The sequence below is a fragment of the Lissotriton vulgaris genome, chromosome 1_1 (assembly GCF_964263255.1).
Source record: "Lissotriton vulgaris chromosome 1_1, aLisVul1.2, whole genome shotgun sequence".
Lineage (NCBI taxonomy): Eukaryota > Metazoa > Chordata > Amphibia > Caudata > Salamandridae > Lissotriton > Lissotriton vulgaris.
Genome location: NC_141685.1, coordinates 838822544 through 838847429, shown reverse-complemented (window position 1 = coordinate 838847429; position 24886 = coordinate 838822544). Strand labels below are relative to the sequence as shown.

At 44.9% G+C, this 24886-nt stretch overlaps 1 protein-coding gene across 1 annotated transcript in view; it reads right to left on the bottom strand.

The window, feature by feature from the left end:
* FAM234B (family with sequence similarity 234 member B) overlaps positions 1 to 24886 on the bottom strand; it is a 307484-nt gene that overhangs the window by 200884 nt on the left and 81714 nt on the right. Inside the window, exons 2-4 of the mRNA XM_086957605.1 lie at positions 6895 to 7290; positions 3095 to 3190; positions 2398 to 2586 (exon numbers count right to left, since the gene is read on the bottom strand). Of these exons, the coding sequence (XP_086813731.1) occupies positions 2398 to 2586; positions 3095 to 3190; positions 6895 to 7290 (681 nt within the window). The remainder of the gene's footprint in view (positions 1 to 2397; positions 2587 to 3094; positions 3191 to 6894; positions 7291 to 24886) is intronic.

The window sequence follows — 24886 nt, the reverse complement described above, 5'->3', positions numbered from 1 at the left end:
AAGCAAAGCGTCCATGCACCAGGGAGGTTCAAACACACAGAGGAAGGAAACCTACATCAGCTGACCAACAAGAAGCAAGCAAATGAGAGGGACAATGAAGCCAACCAATGGCAAGGAATGGGAAGCCTCTAACCCCACGGTCAGAAAATAAAAGGTCTCAAAGAGACCATATATGCGCTGTCTAGACGAAACCTAAAAAGTACTCCTTGAAAAGCAAGCAGTAGAAACTGGGATACCAGTCTGTCAGAGATTGTATAGAGGCAAAGCTACACGGCTGGGACAAACAAGATTGACAAGTTGGGATACAAATAAAAAGCAGGCAAATGAGTGATCAGGAAAAGCCAACCAGTGGTAAGCAACAGGCGGTCTTCACGTCCAATGTTTTGCTAAGATAATTAGTCTCACAACAGGCTGTGCATGTACTGTCTAGTAGGCTCCACCTAAAAAGGGCAGTGTAGTGTTGGTTTAGGAAGGCCATAGAAGATGTAGGCCATTTCAGAAGCTAATGTGTGAAAGACTCATGCTGCACAGCATGAAGGCAAACAAGCAATACAGGCACAGCCCACTATGCTGTTTACAACAAATACTTGAAAATTGCAGCATAGTAGGTACATAAATATAGATAACAAGGCCTTAGAGAAAGGTTATTTCCAACATCACTGAGATCGAATAATGGGGTATGGAGAAGGTTACGTTGCTGGAATCATTATAAACCTTAAAAGATATTTTGACATGGAAGCAGCTGATCAAGCATCAGTGAATATAGAGACATGTCCAAAACTAAACAGATGCACAAACCATGTAAGTTATCAACTACTGAATTAAAATAGGAAGCAAGCATGAAGTTGTCTTTCTAATGTACTAGTACCCGGTTCAGAGGAGTCTCTGTAAGTGCGGCTTGTAATCGATTAGAGCTCGGGTTGCGAGTCTACAGACCAAGGCTTTCAGGTACAACCAGGGCTGTTCACACCAGCTGGCTCTTTAATAGCCAAAGCATAACAAGCCTCTAATTTCATGTCTCAGACCCTTGTTTATAACATGATGGCGATCCCTAAAGTCCGGCTAGATTAAATATTGTGTACATCTGATTGCTACAGTGGTTTACTCATTGTACTCATTGTTAGAAGGGGCTCCTTTCTATTTACCTTTTATGCGCAATAATGATGGTTTCTTCTGTTTTACGCAGAACTACTGCCTTCTGCAAATAACTACCTGCTGGTTTAAAATATGCAAAGAAGAGAAAGATAAATAAGAAGTCTAAGGTAAATGATTTAACCTTAAAAAATGAGACTAGTGAATAAAAGGTAAATAGAAAGGAGCCCCTTGTAACAATTGTTTTATGCCACATACCCTTACAGAAATCGCCATTGCTGTTTAAATACAATTGCCCTGATGAGTTTCCTGGTACTTCGTGCCCAGGAACAGAAACGCATCGGTAGATAAATATACAGAGGACTACAGAATACTTTAAACTTGTGATTAGAGAGAAAAGTCTTCTTTTTCACAAAAATCCAACTTGCCCTGTATAAGATTGAATATCGAATATAGACATTAAAGAGTCTTAAGGATCATAATGAAAAGCACATCACCAATAGCGATATATGTATTGGATGTCTTTTTTGTTAAAATGTTTTTCATGTGAAAAGTGTTTGTGATATATGTTGTACTGCACATTTATGTCTTATTTAAGTTTGCTTGATAAATTGTTTTGAGAACAAGAATGTATTGATATGACAGGATGTACTTCTTTTTTCAGATTGAAAGAAACAACTAAGAATAAAAAATAGTGATAATAAAAATGTGAAAATAAATACACCGGTTGAAACTGAAATCAATGGGTTTGGCTATTTAGCAAAGACATTCAGCTTTCAAAAAATGCGAGACACAGGCACATTTTTCTTTAACAAGTTAATTACAATTTAGGCAGCCGGAAGTGAAACCTGCCGATCATTCTGCATGGATTCAGACGGGCTCAAGAAACCAGTAAACCGGTCTGTAATCTATATGGACAGCGTTTTACGCCGTCCGGATTAATCTGCTCGGTTTCCGGCAGGCTCTCCATGCCGGGATTTCCATGTTGCACATGCTCCCATAGAGAAATGTGAATATGCGACCACACACGTAATTAGGCGGATGGGACTGCCAACCAGAGGTTGTTCGGACCCATATCCACGACGGTGTCTGGAGGCCACAAATCCCCCCGACATCGTAATAAGCCCCTTAATGCTTATGAATATTAAAGAACATCTCTTAATGGGACACAAAGGACTGAGGAAAGAATCAAGGCTTTTAGGATAACACAGCCTATAGGTGCAATGTTATGCACAAGTAGAGCAAATTGCACAGCAGTACTAAACAAACTTATGCTTCAAAAACATGTCCGCTCAGATGCCTCACCTGAAGATGCACTCAGAAGACGAAGAAATTTGGATGATCCAGTCAGAAGGCAGGTTGGCTTATCATGGCTAGCCAACAAAAGCCTTCCACAGTGAATACTGTGGAGCACCTCATGAATCTGGTTGGTCCACAAAATGCTACCATTAACGCCGGATAGGGATAGCACAGTCACTAGAGGTCTGGATGAACCTGCATCAAAAGAGGAAAAAAGGTGTAAAGTGCCCATAGTATTTAGTGGTAGTCAGAGCCACCCAAGAAAACAGAGGATCAGAAAGACTCAAGGGAAGAGGAGATTGTGCAGATACTTCAGTCTAGCAACACAGGATTAGGCACAGCCGATGTGCAAATGCTGGAGTCTGCACTGCTTACTTTTTCAGGGTAGAAACTGCTGGCAGCATACTAGTTACAACACCATGGGAATCTGCTAATGATACATGGATATTCTTGAGACTAGAGGTCCCACTTAAATGGAGTTTGAGAAGGTTCTCCATAGATTGCATTAAAATGAATTGAGACACACACAAAGACCGAAGGCTCATTGCTTCCCACTTGCTTAGGAAGAGGGGCTGCTCAGCAGGATTCAACAGGAGTGGGAGGCAAGCTTTAGTGTGGCTCCTATGGTCACCCAGTGGCAAGTCTGAGGTATGCAAATGTCATTAACATAGCAAAGACACATGAGGAAACAGGTCTACATTACCTTGGGTGGAGTCATTCCTGAATGGGCTGAAGGATAGCAGAATATCTGGCACACCATCGTTGTTCACATCAAAAATTTCAAGGGGAGAAGTCACGCCTGCAAAACCATGAAAGGTTTGTTAGGTATCGTCACTTACTGATCTTCTCACATATTCACACAGTGTGTGAGAAGACTCTCCACCCTCTGAAACAGAAAGCCCTCTACTACCACAACAATAAAATATTAGGATTTACTCTCCTGTAGGACCACAGCTTTCGCCTCTCTTCATGATAGCTTCCACATTACCAAGCCTCTACAAGAAAGCATCCGGATGCCAGACGTAGATATTTACCACATCATACGTAAATCTCCAAAGGGATCTTTACCAAACAGTAACCATATTTTTCAGAAATGATTTTCCCTAAGCAGGATACATTGAGAAAGAATGAGTCAAGAACAGCTAGTTTTACTAGTTTAACAGATGGGATGCCTCCATTTTTTAAACACATATGAATGTATTGGTAAGTGACTCCTCGCAGAAAAGGGAGGAGCATGAGCACGGCTGGCCTACATTTAGCTTCTAAACTTCCTCCACTGTAACTCACTTCAAGAGTCCTCAAGGCAAGCCTATTGCTTGATGAGTTAGGAGTATAAATTAGTTCTAAAGCATCATGTGCTACTAAAAGGCAAAGAGTAAATACTGCCTCACACAGCCCCTCACACAATATGAATGTTTCTATTTGTTGCCGGTTATGTATAGATATGTATATGAAACAACCGATCCTAAGATCCAAGGTTCAATATTGTGTATTTTAAGTACCCCATCGGCTCACTATGCTGGGTACTATAAAATTATTCAATATGATGGTCTGGCTAATATTTAAATAAGTACATTGTAGCACACTTTAACTTTCTATTCAAACTACATGAGTTTCACAGTGGGAAGAGGTCACTCACATTAACCTAGTGGGAAACAGCCATAGCAACGTAGCCATTACAACATAGCGATTACAACGCAGGTACCATTACCATGCATAACCTTTACAACGCAGGTTTTTATGAGTATGCATTTACAAACAATTTCCATCTAAAGGCATGAATGGTAAAAGCATAAGCATGATAAAGATTTTATAAGTAAATAGAAGTATTTTGCAAGTAAGCCTTATGTATTTAAATAGGAAAGGATTTTAGGGTGTAGGGTTTTTTTTGGTGGCAAGGGTCATAGTAGTGTTTTGCGATGGCAATGTTATTTTTTTAGGATGACGGGCTTATGGAGAGAGAGAGAGGGAGAGAGATAGGGAGAGAGAGGGAGAGAGAGGGAGAGAGAGAGGGAGAGGGAGAGGGAGAGGGAGAGGGAGAGATCAAAGATAACCTGTCTTGAACATCTGTTTTTGAAACTTAAAATTACTATTTAAATGCATTACTGTCTATGTCAGAGGCATAGCTTCTACTTAGGAGTGTTCATTAAAAGTAAATAGTGGCAAATTTATGGGCCTAGTGCATTGCTCCTAACTAAACTAGATAATTCACATTACATGACCTGCAGCCCTGAATATTAACCCAGGTTTGCATGTCCATACATACCATTTACTTCCTCCAGTGCCTTTATACGTCCCCATCCTTTCGAAATGCCTCCACAGGTGTATTGTTCTTTCCAGCAACCCACGGTCAAGGCATGTTATATTTTCAGGACTGCTTATACTTGGACTGTACGCTAAATAGTAAAACATCCCACTTCAGCTGGGATTTAAAATGGAGAGCCGGGAGGAGAGGACAGAAAAGAGCTCAAGTGACCATACTTGTTTAACTTCCTTTTTCCAGCCCCAAGACTTTTAATCGGAATGGAATAGTGAGAGGAAGGACAGAAGGGTCAGGGGAGTCCCGCCATCTAAAAATGTCCCCAGTCCTCTAACGCTATTAGGACTGACATAGACACCTGTTTCCTTCAGCTTAGGACCCCTTCATAATGAATAAACTTCATGGAATAAGATATCTATGCCTCAAGCCTGGATTATTGCTTACATTGCCTCTTTCTACAGTATAGAAAAGAACAATGTAAGTAATAATCCAGGCTTGAGGCATAGGAACTTCATCCATGAAGTTTATTCCATGTGAAGAGGCCCCCGTATCATTATGCATTCCCCGCTCAGCCTGCCAGTCATCAACTGCCTTCCCTTAGAATTAAACCATCTCCTGATTCTGTATGCGGAACCAGTTCATCTACGTAACACCACTAGTCAGTGTGACCGATGCAGAAATGCCGCACAGTAAGGGTATAAAGTAATACCTTAATACAGAAGTATATATTAAATCAACAGTTACTAACATGCCCATACCTCAGCCTACAACAATAAGTTGTGTATCTGTGCTCAAGGGTGTCAGGATGTGATGCCGCACGTCTGTCACTCCTGATACCTATGTAGATATTTTGGGGAAGCAAGGGTCTGGACAGCCAAACAGTAGTCTACACTGGTTAGAATCTCTTTCTTCACCACTGTACTATTCCATTGGTATAATATCAATTTGCCTGGTGTAGGGAGGCCATTGAAGTTTCAGGGTCTAATGTGTCCCTAATGTCCCACCTCCCAGTATGTTGGCATCACAACGCTCTCCCCTTCTGCTGCAGCGGTTTCAGTATCTCATATAGGTTTGTCAAACTACTCAGAGGATGCTGCACGAGGCATACTAATACACACTTGGCAGGACTCCGATACCCGCAAGCTTTAAGAAGCATTGTGGTAGTGTGGACATTGGTCCCACACCTCAAGTTGAAAGGGCTGTGGAATTAGCTAGCTAGGGCAAAGGCTTACTTGCTGATGAGGAGGAGGGTAGCTTCTAACTTTGAACATTCTTACTTGGAGTCTAACCAAGTAAGTCTTGTTGTAAAATGAAAAAATGCCAGAACTGTGTGACAACAAAGGATGCAAGAGAAGCAATTCATACAGAAAGAATGGATAGGCTATTATGGCAAGAGCTAAAGGAACATTAGACACAGGCAGGAAAAAATTAATGTCTTCAAACATGCAGATTTATAATAGTAACTAATGGAAGCTAGAAGAAAATACATGGGGTCATTTGTAGACCGAAAGAGGTAACAGAAAATACCAAGAACAGAAATGTAAAACTGTGCTGCAACTAAAAGAGAAAATTAGAAATAAACTTAAAAATAAGGAGTAAATTATTACAAAGGATCAGGAACAACTGGAGATTTGGCAATTGAACAAAGTCCTAATTTGCACTGGCTCTTTCAGGCTGAGGAACGTTCTTATACGTTAAATGACAGAATAAGTATTCCAGGGAGCACTAATGAAAATATCTTAAGTATGATCCCGATTAAGTGGGTGGGGGTAGGGTTCCTAACAATGTCAACAAGTGGGCAAGGAGAGGTGGGGGGTTAGGGGGGGGCAACATGGAGAACATACAATCACTTAAAAAAAAGTTACCAGGAAAATATAGGTTTACTGAAAACTAAAGCACAAAAAACATTTTTAGAGATAACACACAAAACAAGACACAGCCCAGCCGAAATAGCAACAATAGTAACATTATCAACATGGACAAGATGCCCCAACCAACTAAAGGGCTAGAGAAACTGATGCAAACACATTAGCTAATAGTATTGTCAAAGGTGTGCATATGTAGTCACAGAAAAAAACAGTTCCCAACTATTTGCAGTCACAGAGCTCCCAAGTGGAAATTTGAAGAAACAATTATGATCGAGAAGATCCCATTTACCAAACATTAAGACCATCATAAGACAACCAAGCACTTGCTGTCAATGTCAGTAGCAGTCACTGCTTACATTGTTAATATTCCTGTACCTGTTCCTTGTCCTAGGCGGAGGCTCCAGGTGTTGAGCAGGTCTTTCTGAGGACACGGGATGAGGAATGCACACAGCAAAACGAGCACCATTGCAATAACAACAGTGAGCAAGAAGGCAGCTGTCCGCAAACATGGCACTATAGAGGGGGCCACCTTTTCTTCTGGATTTAAACCACTGATCATGGAACGGCCTTCGGCAGTATCTTTTGCTATCCGCTGTTTAAATTTCTGCTGACCTACTTCAATATCAGAATCTGGATCCAGCCCTTCCTCCAGCCCACTCTTGCAAGTTCGGAGTCCATTTTTCTGAATGTTGATCACCAAGTCATCTTCACTCTCGTCACTGTCTGCCTGAGTAAGCGGATCATATTCTCCAAGGTCATGACTCTTCTTCCCTGATGAGATAAAAAGGTACAAACATTCCTCATTGTAGAAGTAAACAAAGGCACAAGAGCAACGCCACAACTCTTTAGATGCCAACATAGTGAAGTTATCCCCAAATAGGATACTTTTAAAACACATTGCAGGTTCTGACGGCACACACCTTTGCTAGCCAGCAGTGCCTTTATTAGGGAAAAATACAATCCATGCCAGGTATTCTGACATTTGTGGTGTTTATAATTCCTGGTCTACCACTTTTGCATCCAGGAAAAGGTGGAGGAGCATACATTTAGTGGATTCTACAATCATGGTATGCCTTTTTGCGTCACAATACTAGCCCACTCACGTTAAAAATGTATATGTATGTCATCCCCATTAGAAATTCTCTGGAAAAAATATCCAAAATATTTTTCAGAACTAAGGTGCTGGCATGATGTTCCTTCAATCAATTTTGGTACAATCCCAGATGAAATGAAGTAAACCCCCAGAGAGCTCAGACAATACAATATGTTGAAGACTTGGATTATTTTCATCTCACGCTGTGAATTGTGTCTATGTTTATTTTGTTTATAAAGATCATCTTTCAGCCCACTGAGGTATTGTGCTGCAAAAAAACAATTCAAAACACATTCACATTGAAGCTCTCACCTATCAACCTCAAGTACAAGGAAAAGCCAGGTCTTAAGCCACTTCCTAAATCTAAGGTGGTCTCTGATATGGAGTACATCTGACAGAAGGTTCCAATTTTGCGCAGCTATGACCAAAAAGACTGGCTGCCTATCGTCTTCCCTCGAAACTAAATAATCATTAGATTCAGATGAAAGGCCAATCTCAGAGTTCAGTAAGGTGAGTACAATTTGAAATTAAAGACCCAAGGGCGAACTATTGGATGAATGAATAGTCTTGAGAACCAGGCAAAGTGACAATTTACTCCTTTACAAGCAGTCAATGCAATTGTGAAGAAACTGGAGAAATGTGGAAGCTGTATTGGACATTGCTAGCTAACTTTGCTGCAAAGGTTTACACCATCTGTAATATCTTATTATGAAATGCAGGTAAACCTAAATAGAGTTGAAATAGTCCATCAATGAGGATATAAAGGCAGTTAGAATTGTAATTTTCTGGGACAACGTAAACGGGGAAAGCACTCCATAAGGCTGTGCATTAGGAAGAAGCAGGTCTTAACCACCACTGCCACTTGTTCAGTTAAGATCTGTGCAGCATTGATCTTTATGCCTAGGTTTTTCCCCTGGGACCAATGATGTAGTGGGACGTAAGCAGGGAGGCCAAAAACAGTCTTGGACTGGTCCTTCTAATTTTGTGGGAGCCAGGATTTCAGTTTGGGATCAATTTAACTTTAAGAAAAATGTAATTCATAAAGTGTTCTGCACTAACTATGCGCTAATTCGAGATCGCTCTGTAATCACCCTTCTCAAAGCTAGGTATTATCTAGGTATCATCCCCATAGAAAAAGGGTTTAGGCCAAAACACCCAAAAATAGGTGGGCCAAAGTGGTTCTATTCAAATTTCAAAGGAGGAGAAAGAATGGAACCCAGAAGGACACCAGAGGAGCACTTCCTAAGAGAGAATTGAAAAGTAGCTTGTTTTACGCCAAATGAACGGTTGGTTAAGTAGTCCTTAAGCCAGCTCAAGATTATGCATCTAATACCGAAACCCTCAAGTCTGGAAAGAAGAATGGAATGGTTTACGGTGACAAATGCTGCTGTTAAGTTCAGCAAAATTAAAGCCATAGGTGCATATAAATCCATGTCAACTCGCCAATAGTCTAAGATCGTCCAGGACTAAAACAATAATGAGTTCACTACTTTGGCCTGTTCAAAGCAGCATGCAAAATATTGTGGGTCGTGTAACAAAGCTAAAAAGCTGTTGAAAGACCGCCCTTTCCAGCACTTTAGTAAGGAAAGGTGGTTTGAAGGCTGGTCGATGGTTGTGAAAAGCATCAGGATACAATCTTGGCTTTTACTGCAGTTAAAAACCAATGCTATTTTAAATTGTACGTGCAACAAGCACTCTCTCAGTGATGCTTTTACAACAACTCTAGCCCAATTCATATTAACCAGTGGATATTCTTTATACAGGATGGTTGGCAGTAAGTCTGTCGGAGAGGCCAAGGCTCTGCACTGCGACAGCAGAAACAAAAATGAGTAATTTCCGAAAATACAGTTTAGGATGTTCTAATGTCTTAACCCCTTCCATGCTGATGACGAACCCCAGCCGTCATGCACTACGGTGCTCGTGTACTGATGACGGCTGGGGTTCGTCACGGCCTGCCCCTGTTCGTGCTGTTTACAGCACACCAGGGGAATCGCGGCCGCATGGAAGGGGTTAAATTATTTGGCAGGGAAAAATCTGCGATCTGATTACAATTCTTGTTTGAGTAAATGTTGAACTCGTGTGAGAGGATTTTTTGGGCTTTTAATTACAGAGAATAGTGTCAGAGAGAAGTTTGGGCCTTTTAAAATGTATTAGGTTAGAATTTGGATTAGGCTGCTTTGATTTCTTGTTTATATTTTTGTTGGCCTTGGACCATTTGTTTTTAATGCCAAGGGCACAATCTTGCCTATACCTTCGTTCTAGGGTTCCCTGGGCTGATTTCCTAGTTTTTAATTTGAATGCGTATCAGAAATGTGAAGATTTATTAGGTCTTTGACAATTTGTCAATTGCCAATTGGCGCATAATGATCGGGGAACAGTTCAGAGCAGTGGGTCTTAAGTTGTGGTCAGGGGACTCAAAGGTTGGCAAAGTCTACTGAAAGGGTGTGAAACTGCTTAGAAAATTAAATAATATTAATAGATTAATAATATTTATATAAATAAAGAAGTAAAGGTGAAAATTTGAAACGTTCTGTAAATGTGAAGGAATTTGAAATTGGATGCACAATGTTAAGTTTGAATCCTTAGATCAATTAGTAAGTGCAGTGCAAGTGCATCAACTGAATATAGTATGGACAATAAGTGGCCTCAGTAGAATTTAAAAAAGCGCCAACCATCTCCAATTTCTTTTTTTATCACATTTCTCAAAATTTGTTTGTGAATTAAATAAAATATCAATTGTGTATTTCTTTCATTAATGCTTGTTTCTGTATATTTTGTGTTTTCCTCTGCAGTTCAAATTATCAACAAGCCTTTTGCAATGCAATAGGTCTCGCATTAGGAAAGTTTGAGCTATTGGTATTGTAAATGACAATTTTTTTATTTATGTGTTGGTTTTGAAAAAAAGCGAAATTAATAGCTTTGTCATTTACAATGCCAATAGTTTTAACTTTCGCAAATGTGACACCTATAGCATTTGTAATGCAATATGTGTTGTATTTACGTGACTTAGATGTATTGATATTACAAATAACAATGGATTTTTTTTAAAATAATTAATACTTAAATAAAAGTTATTGTAATTTATAATGGCAACAGCTTAAACTTTTGTAAATAACTTTTGTGAAGATTATGTTCAGTGTATTTTATAGTGATGAAAATCCAAGAACAGAAGTGAAATATTAACATCTGACATTTGTAATAAAGCTTGAAACATTGAGAGAACATATTTGAACCAGTTGTTGTTGAATGGTTGCACGGATTGATGTTGTGGTGGCGACGAGTGATGTTGTGGTGGCGACGAGTGATGTTGTGGTGGCGACGAGTGATGTTGTGGTGGCGACGAGTGATGTTGTGGTGGCCACGAGTGATGTTGTGGTGGCGACGAGTGATGTTGTGGCGTTCAGAGATGCTGTGGTAGCGCATAGTGATGTTGTGGTGCCCCTGAGTGATGCTGAGTGATGGTGTGGTGATGTGATAGATAGAGGGAGGGCGATAGACAGAGTGAGGGGCGATAGACAGACAGACAGAGTGAGGGGCGATAGACAGACAGACAGAGTGAGGGGCGATAAACAGACAGACAGAGTGAGGGGCGATAGACAGACAGACAGAGTGAGGGGCGATAGACAGACAGACAGAGTGAGGGGCGATAGACAGACAGACAGAGTGAGGGGCGATAGACAAATAGACAGAGGGAGGGCGTCAGAGGGAGGGCGTCAGAGGGAGGGCGTCAGAGGGAGGGCGTCAGAGGGAGGGCGTCAGAGGGAGGGCGTCAGAGGGAGGGCGTCAGAGGGAGGGCGTCAGAGGGAGGGCGTCAGAGGGAGGGCGTCAGAGGGAGGGCGATGGATAGATGGAGTGTAATTATGTGGCGTGTAATTATGTAGCACTGAGTGGCATTTGGAAATATATGTTGCGTTGAGCACATTGTAATTATGTAGCATATAATTATGTGACACTGATTGGTATTATGAGGAGTGTATGTTGTATTTAGTAGAGTGTAATTGTGTGACGTGTAATTATGGACACTGAGTGGTATTGGTTGAAGTGTATATTGCATTGTAATTATGTAGCATATAATTATGAGGCACTGAGTGGTATTGTGTGGAGTGTGTGTTGCATTCAGTAGAGTGTAATTATGTATTGTGTAATTATGTGGCGCTGAGTGGTATTTGGAGTGTATGTTGCGTTGAGCGCAGTGTAATTAGGTAGCATATAATTATGTGGCACTGAGTGGTATTGTGTGGAGTGTATGTTGTATTCAGTAGAGTGTAATTGTGTGGTGTGTAATTATGTGTCACTTAGACGTATTGTGTGGAGTGTGTTGCATTGAGTGGAGTGTAATTATGTGGCACTGAGTGGTATTTGGAGTGTATGTTGTATTGAGTAGAGTGTAATTATATTGCGTGTAATTATGTAGCACTGAATGGTATTAAGAGGAGTGTATGTTGTATTCAGTAGAGTGTAATTGTGTGGCGTGTAATTATGTGGCACTAAGTGGTATTGTTTTGAGTGTATGTTGCATTGAGTGCAGTGTAATTATGTAGCATATAAATATGTGGCACCGAGTGGTATTGTGTGGCGTGTGTGTTGCATTCAGTAGAGTGTAATTATGTGGTGTGTAATTATGTGGCATTGAGTGGTATTTGGAGTGTATGTTGCTTTGAGTGCAGTGTAATTATGTTGCATATAACTATGTGGCACTGAGTGGTATTTGGAGTGTATGTTGCATTGAGCGCGGTGTAATTCTGTAGCATATAATTATATGGCACAGGGAAGCAATGTCAGTCCGTAATGCCCCCAAAGGAGTGTGCCAATAGGATTTCCATACACCCATGTACCTTAAAAGTAATACATAAAAATCAGACAAGGATAGGGTGCAACAGCTTAAATGTACAAGCTTAAACCCGGAAGAAAAATGTGTAAAGGAAGAGCAATGGAAATTGCAAAAGAGATTCAACGGTTGTGTTTGAGGGATGCTCTCTCTGAAGGATGGCTCAGTGAGGCAAACATCGATGCAGCGCTATGAAGACCACAGTTTGAATCCCGAAAAAAACGGCTCAACCGTCCCCCTTCTGAAGGTGGTGAACTGAAAACACATTACTAGAGTGACAGTAACATACGTTATTTACAGCACTTAGAAAAACAGTAGTTGTTACACAGAATGCCTAATTGATCCTTGCTGATATTTATACGTCCTGGTACTTACCAACTCGGGTACTTCCGAGCCACCTACATAAAGAGCGTCGTCCTAACCGAATTTCACGCACAACTGTATGTTGTGTCCTATCATTTTAAGAACATTCAAGCATTTAATTGCCTGTTTTTAATTGATACACGAAGACTAGATTCAGTTAAGAACAACAAACTAGAGAAAGCCAGCACTCAACACACAGTAGAGACTCCATTTGTAGATAGCATACGATACACAGCCTTGAAGAAATCAAGGTGGCAAAACAAACACACGAGGCTGCTTCAATTGTACAGTATGGGAACAGAGAACTGTAATAACTGCGAACACAGCAAGAACTGTCCTCGATCGCAGCCCTTATCCGGCCTATTTATTTGGAACGCATCAGAACACAGCCGAAAATAACGCCGATGTTTATTCCCATCACGGGAAGCAACTTTCGGATACCTGGCGGCAAAATCGCTTCTGTCCCATCCTGCTCCCACACATACACCCGACACTGCAGGATACTTTAAAGCCGTCGTGCCCAGCTCTGTCTTTACGAGGAGTGTCTTAATAACTTATAAAATCCCTATATGGTTTTGGTAATGTATTATACTATGATGGGAGGGTGAGGCTTAATAAGAGGTAGAATGTGTAAATAATTACAGCTAATCGCTAATTGGTGGCAGGGCCAGTGCTGCATTAAGGCGAGTGCCGACAACCCCATTACTGCACCATTACAAATCGCCACAAGAGAGCGCCAAATTGCAACAAATGGCACCAACAGGCCTTGCTTCTAGGCGAGGTAGCACTCGAATGGCAAAAGGTTATTTAATCTGGTGCTTAAGATCCTTCCACTGGAGCAGGGTTGCAGGTCTAAGACAGTAGTGGTGTCTTTAGAGTCTTGTCTGGGTGAGCTTTCCCGCAGCAGCAGCAGTGTCACGCAGCAAAGTTTGCATTGTGAAAATGAAAGCGCGCATTGCGTGCTGCAAATGCAAACCAAAAATGATAGGTCTCACATTTACGTGAGTTTGAGCTATTGCCATTGCAAATGACAATGCCTTTTATTTTTGTTTTTAAAAACATAAATAAAAGGCATTGTCATTTACAATGCCAATAGCTTAAACTCACGTAAGTGCGAGAACTATTGCATTGCAAAGTGCTTGTTTGTTGCTGAAACCGTAATTCTGCCTTCCTGTCCCAGCTTAGAGAGCAGCTAAGGAATGAGCTTCCCAGAGATAAGCAACTGATTTATGAGGTCTTTGAGCTCCGCATGAAGGCCCCTTGATGTTTACAATCCCTTATCCTTGCACTGAAAGGGGGGTTTTATGGCCTTCACAGTCGCCTGCCAGAAGCTTCTTAGATGCTAGCTGTGCACTGGCAGAGCTGTGGAGGTGTTTATCCAAGTACTAGAATATCTGTATATGCCGCTGATCAGGAGAGAGGTTCAATGGCAGAGCTCCGCAGGGGGCGGGGCGGTCAGGATATGAGCGATTATAAGGCGTTAGGGCAATGACGTATCGTGACCTGAAGTTTGAGGGTGGGAGGGCTAGTTTTGGAGAATGCGGCAGTGTAGAGCAGGGAAGAAATGAGGCTGTAGCAGATAAAAGATAAATACACGGGCATGCAAGCAAATTCCAGGAGAATGGCGGAGAAGTGGGAGGATGTGGTGGGAGACGAGGAAGGAGAAAGCGAGGGGGGCGAGGAGGAGGCAGATGGCGAGAGGCGAGTACAGGCACAGCTGGCGACGAGAGTCGCCCGAGGGCGAGATGGCGCACAAACGCGAGTGGTGAGGTTTCTAGACCTCACGAGTCCTTGGATGTAATCTGACAGCCCGGTGGGTTCTGGGAGCTGTAGCGATCATTTCTTTAATGGCACCAAGTGGACTACAGCGCATCATGACAATCTTTTACAACAGGTTAAAGTCAGGACTTAAATGCCAGGCCCCCAGTGCCTTGAGACTCTCATGGGTGATTAGTTTGCACTTTACAAATACCGGGCTCATGTAGAGGAAGGTGGCACCCGCAGGGTGGGATTGCTGCACGGTGAGGCGAGGGGGGCTGCGGTTCGCTTTAGGGGCTTGGTAGGGGTATTAAGCACTATGCATGCATTCTGCACAACCATGAGGGAAGTGGGTAGAAGGTGCCAGTGAGAAAAAGATTGAAGTGGAGGTTTGACAGGCGTGCAATTGGCGAGCTGACTGTGGGGGACGGTTGGGGTGGGAGGGTGACGATCAGAAGTGGAAAGAAAGGGGTCAAACTAGCAGAGTGATTAGAAAGAAAGGGGGGGGCGGACGGAGATGATGAGACCAAATGGGACTGGGAAGCGAAGATTGTGATTCTGGACAGATGGAAATAGGGTGAGGTGCAAGAGAATAGGACGTGCACAGAGGCGCTGATGGGGTGGGTGGCAAATGAGACCTAGAGCTAGAAAGTGATGTGGTGTATTGAACGTGCATAGCAGGCAAATGGGAGGACAGAGGCGTGAGACGGAGGTATGGCGAGAAGGGGGTGGGGCAGCAGGCGGCGAGGCGGGGACAGGTAGAGAGTCACTCGGGGAGAAGGCGAGTTAAGAGGATGGAACAATGGGGGCAGAGAGCCAGGGAGAGGGCGGAGAAGGAGAAAAAGAGAAAACTCCCGCTTGGATATCCGTTAAAAGGAGAGGAATGAGCAGGAGAGAGTGAGCTAAGGAGGTGGAAGAAACGTCTGCAGGGGAACAGAGACAGGAGAGAGATGCACAGAGACAAAGGTGATGAGAGGAAAAGGCGAACGGGGAAGGCAGAATCGCACATGGGAAGAGAAGCAACCGAGAGCGGGGGACATGGGTGGGACATTCAAGAGAGAAAGGTGAGACTAAAAGCAAAAGGCAGAGAAGTAGCGAAGGAGAGAAACCGAGGGAGTGACAGGAGAGAGCTGGTGTGTGAGATGGACAGAAGAACACACAGTGATGGAAAGAGGCAGAAAAATGGGTAGAACATGAGAGTGAAAGCAGCAAAGAAGGCGGGTAGCAACGATGATGAGTAGAAACAAGCTCTCGGCATTGCTGTGGCGGGGGCAGGGAAGCGGGAGCGCATTCCTTTGAAGTCTGATGGGGGGGGGGGCGGGGGAGCGACTTGGGAGCGGATTCCTTTGAAGTCTGATGCCAAGGCTCAGACAAATGGTGGTGTGAGTTGCTTCCTTTGTAGTATGATGCGGAGGCATGGTGTGGGATGGGGCTGGCGATGATGTGCACGCGCCTGCCTCACACGCCTGCCTCACATGAACTGTACGCGATCCGCAGTTTGGTAGACTTTTTTGAACCGCTTACTATAATCTCGCCTATTCAATCCCTAACGGGATAGAATAGACAAGACCTAAAAATTAGGGGTGGGCGGCCAGCTATGCTCCGTGCACGGAGTGTGCGTAGAGCCGCCTACTCCGCATTTTGCGGAGCGGGCGGAGCCAGGCGGCACTACGCACGCTCCGCAGACGGAGCGTAGCTGGCCGCCACCCGCCTCCCTCCCGCCCTCCCTAAATACTTTAAATTAAAGGAATCAAATAATTTAAAACGCACTTACCTTGCCCGCCGCTGCCCGCCGCGTCCCCGGTGCTCGCTATCTTCCGTCTTCTTTACTAATGCGCATGCGCGGGCGGCCGCGCATGCGCATTTTCTCATGAGAAATGCGCATGCGCGGCCGCCCGCGCATGCGCATTAGTAAAGAAGACGGAAGACGGAAGATAGCGAGCCCCGGGGACGCGGCGGGCAGCGGCGGGCAAGGTAAGTGCGTTTTAAATTATTTGACTCCTTTAATTTAAAGTATTTAGGGAGGGCGGGAGGGAGGCGGGTGGCGGGGCTGGCGGCCAGTGGTGTTTGCGGAGTGGGGCTACGCGGAGTGCGGAGGTGGGCGTAGTTTCTCGCCCACTTCGCGTAGCTCCGCGAAGCCCCACTCCGCCAACTCCGCCCAGGGTTACTAAAAATGCTTAGTCAGGGGTCCCTGGCTTCCAATAATGACTCAATGAGGGTCCCTGGATTCCAAAAATAATTCAGTGGGGACTCCAGGTTCCAGTAATGATTAAGTGGGGGTCCAGAGAAGTCAAAATGTAGGAACCATTGGCTTAAACAATTAAATCCCTGCATGGCTCTGCATGGGAATAGTGCAACATAGGAAGTGGGGGGGGGGGGTGGGGGGGGAAGATTGGGGGAATTTACCCCTAAGGACCTCCCTGAAAAATGTTCCATCCAAGATGAGCGCTGAGATCTGTGCTAGTGTCCTTCATAGATGGAAGGAACCCCATAATGATCCATCAAGAGGAGCAGGTGATTTAAAGGAGCTGGCTCAGGCGAGACCTAAAAATGAATAAGGATGATGTCATATAAAGTTCTAATCAATTATCATGTCTGGGCCTTTGCAGCATCTTAAAAAGTGAACAGATGTCTGGTATGTTTTTCTGGGAATGATGGCAACCCTACCTAGGGGAAGAACCACTGAGAGCACGGTGACGCCAAAAAAGACGCAAAAAAAGAGAATAGCTGTGTCAAGATGGTTGTCTGTTTCCATTGCTATTTCTATGTCCACAAACTAGAGCTTCTCTTAGGCAAAGTCAATAATTTTGTATTACCTATTGTTAAGATATCTATAAACATAATTTTCCTGAGCAAATCATGTAATATTGCCCTGCTGGTACTCTAAAACTATAGCTAAATAATTTGAGCTCTGACATAGCCGTATGAGGATTCTAACTCGAATGTGCAGTTTTCCTAGGATGCTTATAAACCCCGATTTTAGTGTAATGTATTATATTTTACACTCATGTTAAACCGTTATGATATATCTTATTGTACTATTTTTACTTGATACTTTTTACCAATTAAAGTAATTTGAACTCATGTGATATTTGTACAGTACATAGTCAAGTGTTAAGCCTTTAATAGACACTATTACTGTTTAGTGTACAATTGCAACAAACTTCTTAAGTCTCAGATAAGCAGTTTTTCAGTACGCTAGTACTTAAGAACCATGGATTCCAATACACAGTACTAACAGAGATTGAGGCAAGCTTAAACAAGATCAGACCCCTAAATAATTTTCTCATATTCCCAGATAAACTTTTCAAATATTCAAGAAATACTATAACTTTAACACTTTATAGAAAAAACAAATTTTTGTAATAACAATACGTCAACCCATCAAAAGGCATACAAAACCACTAGCTGATTTACACACTCAACACTGCCAGCTTTGTTAACTATAGTGCTGCCTTTGATGGCATAGACCGCAACATATTGTGGGCAAAGCTTTTAAGGTGGGGGATACCAAGGAAACTTCTGGCAGCCATTATGTTTTTTTTTTTTTTTTTTACTTTCTTTATTGTTTTATCACAAGCAAAAAACGAATTCAGGTTACAATTCTGGCAGCGGTTACTATGATATCCTTAATCATATCATTATGCAATTGACGGAAATAAAAAAAAAACACATTACATTGCATCACATCGCTGTTACATTCCTTTATCTATCAGATCATCCGATTATATACAGTCATCCCTGTGGGCATCTCCTACTGGAGTACTCAATAACACTTGACAGGTACATTGGTCTGTTGGAACTAGCTGCCCATATACGTAATAGGTAAGTTATCTGTTCAACAGCATATTGCATTCAGTACACAGCTAGGATTTGTAACTCTGCGCAACACGCCCCTTTGACCTGCATACACTATATTCGGAATCATTTGTAGAGAAACTGTTCTCTATGGTGCAGCCAGTTAGGGTACACATAGGTGTGCCAACAGGTTAACACGTTAGTGGTTTCCAAATATCTCTGGGTCTAGAGGCACTGGGCAGCAATTCAGCATAGTTGGTAAGTTGTTCCTGACAGTAAATCATGTTGTCAAGCCAGGTCTTGAACTTGGGCGCCCTTCCTCTGCCCCACCTACAGGCTACTCGTCTTTTGGCCATGAGCAGCGCCACGGCTACATATTTGCGATGCGTTACTTGCACATGTTTAACATACCCCAGCAAGGCCATCAATGACGCAGGCTCAATGTGAGTATTTGTCATCAGTGTTAAGGCCTCGAAGACATGCCTCCAAAAGTCACTCACCCCAGGGCAATCCCAGGCCAGGTGCAGGAAGTCAGCGTGCGGAGCATGACACCTGTCACATCTGTCTGTGTCACGCAGCGGATATCTGTGCATCCGGGCATTCTGGCAGCCATTATGTCCCTCCATACTGGTACATGGGTCCGCACTAAGCACACACTCGCACCTGTCAAGATCTTTACGAAAAAGGGTTAAAACAGGGCTGTGTGATTGCGCCAACACTGTTTAACCTATACACTGCGGACCTGGGAACTCTCAAAAAACAATATTTTTCCACCTAAATTGGGTCACCGTAGAATACCTATTATGCAATACGCGGATGACCTGGTCATCCTGGGCCAAACCAGAATAGACATGAAATGGGCATTGGAGACTCCTCATTTATACAACTCAGAAAATAATCTCCAAACTCATGCAAATAAAACCAAGATATTAGTTTTTGGTCATAAACCAAAAAAATCCTTGCTGGGCTGGAACATCATACCACTAAGAATTGGAACTGCAAATAAGAATACCTACTTGGGTGTACAATTCTCAGATACTGGCAGAACAACATCCCAGGCCAAATCATTGCAGACAAAATCTGCTAAGGTCACACATTCTCTATGCAATATACATCAGAATCTTGTGAGCCATTCAACTGAGGGTATCCGAAGAGTAATTCAAGCCAAGCTATTTTCAACAATTAGCTATGGCCATCTGGCCTTTCGGGCCTATTGTTAAATTGAGCACCTATATATTATGGCTTTTAGGAAGGTCTTTAGGCTACCATTTTCGACAAGGCGTACACTGATCAGACTGGAGTTTAACTTAACATCAATGGACACAGAATGCAAACAAGCATTTACAATGCAATAGTCTCGGCATTGTTAAAGTTAGAGCTATTGGCATTGCTCATGACATTATTTTTATTTATGTTTTTGTTTTTAAAACATAAATAAATTGCATTGTCATTTACAATGCCAATAGCGTAATCGCTCGCAAATGCGAGACCTATTGCATTTGCACTCACACAGAGCCACATACACAAAGCCACCCACCCGCACATAGAGAGCCACCCACACAGAGTCATTCACATAGAGCCACCCACCCACACACAGAGCCACCCAAACACAGAGACACCCACACACACACAGAGCTACCCACACACACAGAGCCACCCACACACACAGAGCCACCTACAAAAAAGCTACCCACAGAGCCACCCACATACACAGAGCCACACACACAGACAGAGCCACCCACACACACAGAGCCACACACACAGAGCCACCCACACACAGACAGACCCACCCACACACAGACAGACCCACCCACACACAGACAGACCCACCCACACACAGTTCGAGCCACCCACAATACACAGCCACCCACACAGAGCCACCCACACACAGAGGCACCCACACACACAAGCGAGTGGAGGGGGGTGTTAAAGTTGGCAGAGGGCACAGAAAGGACAGCGGTGACTGGCACCTACGCTCCAGGCGAGTGTGGCAGATGCTAGGGTTGGCAGAGTGCACAGAAAGGACAGGGGTGACTGGCACAAGTGGTAGAGGGAGGATGCTAGTGTTGGAAGAGGGCATGTGGGACTCGGCCTGGTGACTCTGCCAGCGGCCAGCCCCCTTCGGCCTCCCTCGTGCCACAGTTGGCAGGCACACACTCTCCTTTCGTCCTCATCCACTCCGGATCACCGACCGACCCCTGCCCTCACCACGTCTTCAACAAGGCCGACGCTGTCATCGCACCCCACCTGCGAGACATCATCAACACATCCTTCGACACCACCATCTTCCCTGAGAGCTGGAAACACGCCAAACTCAGCGCTCTACTCAAGAAACCAACAGCGGACCCCACCGACCTCAAGAATTACCGCCCCATCTCGCTCCTCCCGTTTCCAGCCAAAGTCATCGAGAAGACCGTCAACAAGCAGATGGCCGCTTTCCTCGAGACGAACGGATCCCTCGACCCCTCACAGTCCGGCTTCCGAGCCAACCACAGCACCGAGACCGCCCTCATCACCGCCACCGATGACATCCGAGCCCTGATGGACAATGGAGAAACAGCGGCCCTCATCCTCCTAGACCTCTCCGCGGCATTCAACACGGTCTGCCACCGCACCCTAGTACGGCGCCTCAGCAACATCGGAATCCAGGACAAGGCGCTGGAATGGATCATCTCCTTCCTCGACGGAAGAACACAGAGAGTCCGCCTACCACCGTACAAGTCAGAGGCCTCCGAAGTCATCTGCGGCGTCCCCCAAGGATCATCTCTGAGCCCCACCCTCTTCAACGTCTACATGAGCCCCCTCGCGGCCATCGTACGCAAACACAACCTCAGCATAATCTCCTACGCCGACGACACCCAGCTGATCCTCTCCCTGACCAACGACCCCGCCGCCGCCAGAGCCAACCTGCACGAAGGGATGAAAGAGGTAGCCGAGCGGATGACGACCAGCCGCCTGAAACTGAACTCGGACAAGACGGAGGTCCTCATGCTGGGCTCCTCTCCCTCCGCCTGGGACGACTCCTGGTGGCCTCCCGCCTTGGGCACCGCACCCAAACCGACAGACCATGCACGCAACCTGGGCTTCATCCTGGACCCCTCCCTCTCCATGACCAGGCAAGTCAACAACGTCTCCTCGGCGTGCTTCAACATCCTACGCATGCTACGGAAGATCTTCTGGTGGATCCCCACCGAGACCAGGAAGACCGTCACCCAGGCCCTCGTCACCAGCCGACTGGACTACGGCAACGCCCTCTACGCCGGTACCACCGCCAAGCTCCAGAAGAGACTCCAGCGGATCCAGAACGCCTCAGCCAGACTCATCCTCGACATCCCACGAACCAGCCACATCTCCGGACATCTGAGAGACCTTCACTGGCTCCCCGTCAACAAAAGAATCACCTTCCGCCTCCTCACCCACGCACACAAAGCCCTACACGACCAAGGCCCGAGCTACCTCAACAGCCGAGTCAACTTCTACGCTCCCAAACGCCACCTCCGATCAGCCAACCACGCCCTCGCCGCCGTCCCCCGCATCCGAAGAGCGACTACAGGAGGAAGGTCCTTCTCCTACCTGGCCGCCAAGACCTGGAACTCCCTCCCTCCCGACCTGCGCCTGACCCAAGACCACCTCTCCTTCAGGAAGAAGCTGAAGACCTGGCTGTTCGAGCAGTAGCGGCACCCCCCCCCCCCCCCCCCCCCCAGCGCCTTGAGACCCTACGGGTATGTAGCGCGCTTTGTAAGTGTCACTGATTGATTGATTGATTGATCCCACGGCGGCGCCCTCAGCGGTGACAGTGTTAACGCGCAGAGGCCAGAAGGAAAGGCCTGGAAAGCCGAGCCCGGGCGTGTTGCGGCCCAAAGGGCCCTGCTTTATTTATAACCACAGGAACATTTGAAATATATGTGAACGCTGCTTACTCGCACCCCCGCCTGCTGCTGCGCTCCAGACCGCAGCACTGGACCCAAAACAACAAACACACCAGCAGAGCTGCAGCAGTTCGCGGGCACACCTATGCACGAGTCCTGGCACCGTGTGCACACCTATCCACAAGTACAAGCACAGCGTGCACACCTAAGCATGAGTAGGGGCACCGTGTGCACTGTAGGAGCCCGTGTGCACTGTAGGAGCCTGCGTGCACACCTCTGGGGACTTCACCCGTGGACTTCCGGCCTCGAGGTAAGGAAGGCTTGGTAAATCTACAACAAAGTTTTAAGGTGGCAGCGCGTTGCAGATTTTAAGACCACCACCTGCACGTTTCGGAACCTCCTTAAGTTACTTGTGGCTGAGACGAGCGACACTGCACACTGATTGAAGCAACACGTGGGGCGCCTTGAAGTTACGATTCTGCTTACTAGGCGCTTCAGGGCTTTAGATGCTGTTTCCCGACTAGCTGCTGGTACAATGCCTTGCGTAAGGGTATCAGAGATTTTAGATTCCTCACAAAATTAAAATGGCTTCGTCAATCGCAAGTACAATTGCAATCATTAAACAAGGTTTGTGCAGAAAATGCCCCCGGAATCCCGCTGCGGCCGCACCGGAAGTCAGGCAAGGGCGCCTGTGACGGGGGCGGGGCCTGGTCCGGACCGGAAGAGGAGGCAGGCGGAGTCAATGCGTCTCGCGGCCCGGGGCTCCTGTGTGCGGCGGAGAGCCCCGGAGCCGCCAGCAGGAGGTTGCGCGAGATTGGCCCGGTAAGTTCCAAAGGGCTGGGGGGGCTTGGTGCACTCGTGTGTGTATGTATGTGTGCGACGGTGACGGTGGGGGCGGGGGGGCTCGGTGCACTTGTGTGTGTGTGTGTGCGAGCCTGTGTGTATGGGGGGGGGGGTGTCTCTGTATGTATGTGCGTGCGTGTGCCCTTGTGTGTGTGTGTTTCTGTTTATGTGCATGCGTGTGTTGTATTGGAGCTGCGCGCATTGCAAGAAACTTGCAACAGCGCTCGTACTTGTGCGCGTGCAAGTTTGAAATCGCCTCAAAGGAAATGCGCGCGGCCAGGATTGTCTCCTGGAAAGCAGACCCGGCGACAATAGGTTCTCGGCGAGAACGCGCTTCCGCGCGCTTAGCCGAGACCTAAAAAGACATAGTGAAGCTGAACCACTGTGTGAACAAGGCTAGCCCGGGCACTATGAGGGAAGCACTCCAAATACTCTTCACAGGTCAAACCAATCGATGGGCTAGGTACCTTGCTTCAGCTGATAAAACACTATGCCTGACAGCTGATCATACAACGATATTAAATCTGTCAACAGTTAGCCTAAAAATCTGTTAAATAAACAGGGAAAGATCATCTCAAGGCACCAGGACATATATACGATCAGAGTTATCTGTGGCGCAGAGGGTCTTGCAAAATCACATGAAGCCACTCTATGCCAACCATACCTGAAAGCCGGCCTGAGCAGACAAGCTCTTCAAAATGTCTTGAAGACCAGGCTGCTAACTCTACCAATAAAGGACTATAGGGCACATTGGACAACCATGCCAACTGGAAATAGAGGATGTCGACTGTGTCAATACCACACAAAATCAGCAGAGCATGTCATCTGATGTTGTCCAGCATTGATAAGCCAGAGGCGCAAATACTTAAGGGCAATGTTCAACATAAATAAAGTAAGAACAGGCAAGGAAGCCTTAACGCACATATATACCACAACAGTACCAATGGAGCTGGCACGTGCCGGGAATTTTTTTGCCACTGTTGGAAAGATCTTATGTCAAACGCAAAGTACGGAAAAATGACTGCATAATAACAATCTACATGCCGACTGTCGATGAGCATCCACAGCATCAATAGTGACCCTGTGCCAATTCCAGTGGTCAAGAACAGTGCCATTCTTGTTGACCAAACAATAAATAAAGCATCTTATGGCCATCGGTGATCTGGAACTAAGCCTGATAAGTTAAGATGAACTGACACTAGGGCTCTGACCGTCCAACCCGATGTATATGTCTCTAGATGTTTTTTTCTTCTCTTTTAACTCTCTCTGCATTTTAAATGCTTTTCTTTTTATCAACTTACTGTTTTAACTATGATAGTAATATGCATTGCTTTTGTAAATGATTTTAGGTAATCATACAATAAAAAGTATTCATTCATTCACTGCCAGCTAGGGAAATACATTTTAGAAAAATTTGAAATATTCTCAGAACAAAAGTAATCAATATCCCACAATGAATCACATTTACCCTGTAGATTTACAACAGTGAAACACTGGACTTCAGTATAAGCATTTTCAAAAACACAAAGGAAAGATTCCACCTTATTGTCGTTTTAACATCCTTTTCACTCCATGAAAGCTCATGAGGATTAAAACCCACATGTCCCCAAATACATGCAAATGCAGTGAGCCCTCCACGTCCCAAAAAAAAAGAAGTCAGGTCTTCTCTACACTTAGAACTCAAGGAGGACCAGCTCCTATAAAAACCCAGGTTCAGAGAAGGTCCCACAAATATTATATGCCATGAGATTAAAGAAGTAGTAACTTCTAAAGCAGAGGTGGTTATTGTGTCGACAAATGAAACCAAAAGTCACC